General features: G+C 37.8%; 1 protein-coding gene across 1 annotated transcript; it reads left to right on the top strand.

Annotated features, from left to right (window-relative positions):
- The first annotated feature begins 2,890 nt into the window (after positions 1-2,890).
- On the top strand, positions 2,891-6,158 carry LOC121509006 (pollen-specific leucine-rich repeat extensin-like protein 2). Its single transcript, XM_041786183.1, has 4 exons — positions 2,891-3,470; positions 3,968-4,191; positions 4,305-4,464; positions 5,991-6,158. Exons 1-4 carry the CDS (start codon positions 2,891-2,893, stop codon positions 6,143-6,145), a joined length of 1,119 nt encoding a protein of 372 aa, XP_041642117.1. The 3' UTR covers positions 6,146-6,158.
- The last annotated feature ends 295 nt before the right edge of the window (positions 6,159-6,453 follow it).

The following is a 6,453-nucleotide window of genomic DNA, read 5'->3' as shown; positions in this document are numbered from 1 at the left end:
CATTGTCCTCATTGCACTGCCAGTATGCTGAGACATTGCTCCGCATGTTTGTGACCCATTTTGGCCAAATATATGGCAAGGATGCACTTGTGTACAATGTGCATTCATTAGTACATCTGGCTCAGGATGTAAGACAGCATGGTTGTCTGGACAACATAGCAGCATTTCCTTATGAGAACCACCTTCAAAAGCTTAAAAGACTAGTTAGAAAACCTGAGCATCCACTTGCACAGATTTTACGTCGGTTGTCTGAGCAAACTACTCAAAGGACTGTTGATCAAATGTCCAATATTTTAGGGAAGCCTCACTTTGTTGGACCCATTCCTGATGGGCTTACATCTAAGGGAGTTCAAGGGCAGTACAGCCAAATGATGACTGAGCAGTGGACTATCAAAGTCTCAACAGGAGATAATGTATTTTTCATTGCAAATGACATTTGCCTGATTGACAATATTGTTGAGTGTCATGATGGAATCTGTGTTGTCTATAGAACCTTTTCAGATAAGTCCATCTTTTTTACATATCCATTTAGCTCAGACTTCCTGAATATTTATAGTGTCTCACAGTTATCAGAACAATTTATGTATGCTGCAGTTTGTGCGGTTACACAGAAATGTGTCCCACTCCCCCACAGGAGAGGTTTTGTATCCATACCAATTTTACATACCCAAAAACACTAGATTAAGTGGTTTAGCTACTAGGTGTTGTTAGCTGAGTCGTCTTGGCATCATCATTCTACAGTTACATGGATGTCATAACACTGTAAGTATATTTTCTCAACAGTAGCATTTGTTAATACACATGTATGCAACACAGGGCCACACTTAAAAATGTACTCATTGAAAGTATTTATATTTCCTATACAAGCCAGCAATCATTATGTTAAAATGGCTATATAAATGTGTAATGCTCTGTTTTCTTGTTTCACAGAATGTTTTATGTTGTACAATTTCTCGATGCAAGAAAGTCTGTATCTGTAGTACCTCAATCATGGTACAATGACAATGAAGTCTTCTGGCCAAATTATGCAAGTGATGTACGGATCAACAAAGCTGTGCGGTGTGCAGAAGCACCAGGCCAGAACTGGACAAGGCATCCTGTCAGAGTTTTGAAGGGATATGGTAACAAAAATATTAATTACATTATTATACACACAGATTATATATATTCAGTGGTTCCCAGCTTCTTTATCTCTTGACCCCACTTTGATGTTGCAAAAACATTTGGCGACTTCCAGTTCGTGAGCAGAGCTCAACACTTACATTTTTCAAAACATGCGCTCCTAAATGAATCAATATAGTAGATAATTATCAACTTTCTCAATACTATGACTTTTTTTGCAAAGTATTGCAGCATTTTCTGTTAAGTTTTATTTTTCATGAAACAGTAGTTGGTGCAAGGATGACAAATAAACACAAATAAGTGTTGATGGCCTGTATCAGGGCTTGGGGATACGAGAAAAAAATCTGATAGTGTGGGGATGACTACTGATGTTTTTACAAAATACATATGCAATGAGATTTTTGATAATCAATACTAATGCCTTTTCAAAGTATCTTAAGTGGATAAAAATAAATAATATAACAGCTTGAACAATCTAGTAAACTCAGAATATTACATCAATTAACTGTAATGTAACCTTTAAAACAGGAACAGAGGACACTTTTGTCATATTACCATATTATTCTAAATTTTAAAGCGTAAAAAGGTTTAATATTCCTGGAAAAAGTCCTAATATGTCAGAAAAGAATCATACATTTTAACAACAAAAATTCTTTCCTTCAAAAAGACAAAATTTCAAGTAAAAAGTCAAAAATACCAAAAAAAAATTTCAGTATTTCACAGAAAAAGTTGATAGAAAAAAAGACCTCTTTTTTTTTTGTATTTATTTATTTTTTAAATGATTTTTCCCGTTCACTTTCATGTTTATTCTGTAGGTCAATTGTGAGTGAATTACTGGTACTGTAGAGCTGTTAATACTCTGATTTAACTCACCATATATTAGGGGATGGTTGAGCTTGTATTTCATTATCATGATAAAAATATTATAGTATTTTTCTTGATCAATTCCCAGGCAACGTCATTTTGAATTCCATTCATCCCCACTTGGGGCCCTGACTCCAAGGTTGGGAATCACTGACCTGTTAGTGTTAGTATCTCATGTCTCCTTTTGTGGCCTGTTATGTACTAAAGTAAATTTTGTTTTAGATGACTACCAGTCAGCATGGCTTGGACTGAAAAAATCCTTGACCTGTGAAACATCTGAGTTGGACTCATGTGATGAAGAGGAGACACCAGTTGGTCGTATCAAGCGAAAACATAAACCAATGTAAGTGTGAATCAAGTTTATTTATTGTGTTGAAATTGAATTAATGTGTACTGTAAAGTGTTGTGTTTTTTTACAGCCACCATTATGGTGATACAGATTATGAAAGTGACACTGGGTCTGTGTCAAAGAAAAAGGCCAAATTCCATGGATGCTCAACACCATTACCATGCCCTAATCAGTCGTCAACATCCTCATTGTCACCACAAAGGTAAATATAAACTGTATTTGATGCTTAATCATATAAAATTTCAATGGGTTATGGTTTTTGAAACCAAAATGTCAACCAATTTTTTAGGGCATGAATTAAAAAAGATTTACCAAACAAGTTTCAAATTTGTTTTGTTTTGTTTTGTTTAGTTTTCTGGCTACCTATTATGATAAAAAGAAAAAAACATAACCACAAGTGTTTGGATGTGGTGATCATAGACTAGAAGCATTAATTCTGATCTTTCTATCTCAAATTTCGAATGAAAACCAGCTGATAATGATTGCAGGCCAATCAATTGGGTCACCCAAATTAATTTCTGTGCTTATTAAAATGATGCTGCTGTAGTTGGGAAAATGCTCACCACAGTAAAACACCAACATATCCCCATTTATTTTATGTACTTGTTTAGCAGTCCTCCACCAAAATCCTCCTTTGCTGCTCCTCCACAACCACCTCCACCAAGATCCTCCTATGCTGCTCCTCCACAACCACCTCCTCCAGGGTCATCCTCCTATGCTGCTCCTCTACAACTACCTCCTACAGAGTCATCCTTCTATGCTGCTCCTCCACAACTGCCTCCTCCAGGGTCATCCTCCTATGGTGCTCCTCCAGGGTCATCCTCCTATGGTGCTCCTCCAGGGTCATCCTCCTATGCTTCACCTTCTGCTTTTCCTCATCAGCCATTCTATGACTGTCCGTCTCCTGATCACACATTCACTGAACTGTCCTCACCAATCCCTTGTCCATCATCTTCATATCTGCCACCTCCAGGACTGTCCACATTTCCTCCACCTCCTCAGTCAGCACCACAGCATCCACTGCCATCCTTTGACTTTGATTCATCTACGTCCACTAATAGTGAGGAAACCTTGGAAGTCTTCAGGCCCACAGTCAGAGTGGGGCAATCTGGGAGGGAGCCAATTCCCTGCACACGTAAGTGTACTCACCCCTCCCCCATGCAGTTTCAAATTGTATAGATATTAACACAGTGGCTCTCAATCTTTTTGGCTCATGACCACACTCTGATGTCACAAAGTTTTGTCCACCCCAGCCTCTAAAACAGAAAATGTTTTGCTTAATTTGTTTGTCCTCATGTAATATTTTGTGAGCAGACCTCTAAATCGACTTTTTTCAGAAGCAGTACATGGGGTCCTGAATGAAAAAAATAGGATCACATAAAGACAAATACCTTTGCTTCTCAAAGATTTTTTTTTACTTTTTTCAAAAAATATTGCAACTTTATCCACCAACAATTTATAACTTTTTTCATGAAGTACAATAGTCAATGCAAAGATGATAAATGGACACCAATACATGCATGTATTAAAGAAACCTGTCATTTGCCATTGTAGTGTTTTCTGCATGATTTTCTGTTTTGTTTCTTTTAGTATTCTTACACGGCCCTTATGATTTTAATGTTCTTTCTGCAGCTACTGACCTCCACATGCTGACACTTCTGGAAAATATGAAACATGAAATGAACAAACTAAGTACTATGGTGAACCTACTGTTGTCAAGATCAAATAATGCTGCATCTGAACCAACATCAGAGATGCCTAGTGACATCGCTTTTCCTTTGGACACACTGGATGAGGTTGACCGCTTTGAGGACTGGCTTAAGGACCCTGCAAATGCCATAAAGAAGAAGCACATGGTATTTAGTCTCCACCTTTTACTCTACTTTTGTCCTCATTCTCAATTTATTTTCACTCCTTTTGTCTTGCTTATTCATTGCGCTTTGTTTTGTTTTGTTTTGTTTTCTCACAGGTGGCGGTGCTGGGCTCTATTGGGGGACGTGACACAAAACATCTCACATGGAATATCCTGGCACACATATTTTCAGATGGTGTTGCCAAAAAGATAAATTGGAAAGGAGTAAACAATAAAAAGAAGTTCAGTGACATGGCAACCAAGGGACTTCTTGCGCGTAAGTATCAGTTAACTCACACTGCTTTTAATAATTTCATCAGCAGTTTTCATTGTCATGCGAATGAAGGTCATTTGTAACTCGCAATTGCTCCCTCATTTTAAATTGTACAGACATAAATCATACATCACTGTATTCAATGAACTCTCAGCTTGCTCACTGTGAATTTTTTTTTCAGCTGAGACGTATACTTTTGAGTTATTCATCGTTTATGACTGACTTTTTTTTTTGCCACACGAGCCAAAATCCCAGCTTTGTTCTGTGTCATTCATCAGAAAGAGGGTGTTTTGAAAGGGCTGATAAACAGGGTGTTTGAGGTGGGCTGAAATACAGGATCAGAGTGGAGTTTGACCAAGAAACTTCACAGACATGTCCTACTGGTAGGGGTGCACCGTATATGCGGTAGATTTGGACTCTACCAACCAATCGTGCTAATGCTTGTTAATGACATCATCGTATCTGCCTTAGTGTGAGTTAGCAGGCAAAAACGTGTTTTTTTCCTCTCAAAGTCTGATGGCTGTACCTCAGCTAAGTCAGTGTGCAGTCTCTGTCAGTCTACCAAGGGCTTTAACACAAACTAAGTGCTGCTTTGGCTGGTCTCAGAGCCCAGCACTACGGCTCTTCTTCTTACAACGGCATAAACAACCATTTAAAAGTCTATTTTAACTTATGACTTTCTTTTCTAAGTCCACAGTGAGTCAAAGATCCAGGCTGTGATGTTAAATGAGATCAGAAAAGCTGATGTAAACTAGCCGTATTCTCCAAATGGCAGCCAAAGCTAAGCTAACTCAATGCTAAACACAATACTTCCGTCAAGCTCTTCAGAATAAAAGTCCGCGGCTATTACTTTTCTGAAACACTTTTTACTGTGAACGCCTTCACCAGGAAACGTGTTTAAGTCTTTAGCAGCTTAACGCACCTCATCAGGATTGAGATGAAATGCGAAACTTGGAGTGCAGTTAGAAGTAAACCTAGAGAGACTTAAAAAAAAATAAACATGTTTTCTGTGTTCCTATACTTGGAGATAAATTGAGTATGCCATTAAAGGCTTGTTTTAAGGGGAGAAGGGGGTAAATAACACTTGAATTTGGATTAAAAAGCATTATCTCTTTTTAATTTTGTAATATCGTGATATAATACAGAAGGCAAGAAAAATACCGTGATAGGATTTTTAGGCCATACTGCCCAGGCCTACCTACTGGCATGTAAGACTTACTTTTTAGTCTTGAAAAGAAGTATAATTTGACCCCTTTAATTTCACTGTAATCTGTATTAGTGGTCAGAAATGATGAAATAACACAATAGGGGTTCTTTAATCAAACATTTAATACTTCAGGACATATACTGCCTGCAAACAAAATTTTGATACTTTTGTCAAGTATAAATACATCAGATCATTTTAGACAGTTTGTACCTTTACTTATGTGGTTTTGATGGTGGAATGAATTGTCAGAAGTTAAACTATTTTGTTCATGCTCCTGAGACCATAACATTTAATTTTTACTGTTTTTTTGTTTACACTGTAGGGGCTGTTCGCAAGAGTCATGTGGCTGAAAAGTCAACTGACATTGAGATTAACCATCATGCCATCAGATGGTTTAATCTCGCTTCAGACCGTGGAGGTGGCCGCAGAGAACGGGCTCTAACAGCACAAGCACAAGAAGCTGGTGTGTCCCAATGATGGAAGCAGTGGTTCTCAACTAGTGGGTAGGGACCCAAAAAAGGGTCATATGGACATTTTGTGTGGGTTTTGCATGTCAGTGAGGCCAATGTTCCTTCACCTGCATCATGTTCCTACTGGCAAAATATAGTTAGGGCAAAACATATTTTGAAGTGCTTGTTTCATGCTTAGTTTGAAGCATTCCCCACAACTTCACAACTTGTTCTTTCCAAATTTTGATGTTGTATTTTTGTTTTGTTTTTTTGCCCCACCCCCTCATCCCCCCTAAATGTTTTTTTCCACCTCAAAATTTAACTTCTTTTAAAATA

The sequence above is a fragment of the Cheilinus undulatus genome, linkage group 4 (genome assembly GCF_018320785.1).
Source record: "Cheilinus undulatus linkage group 4, ASM1832078v1, whole genome shotgun sequence".
Lineage (NCBI taxonomy): Eukaryota > Metazoa > Chordata > Actinopteri > Labriformes > Labridae > Cheilinus > Cheilinus undulatus.
Note: the sequence above shows the minus strand (reverse complement) of the source record. Positions and strands in the feature narration are given on the sequence as shown.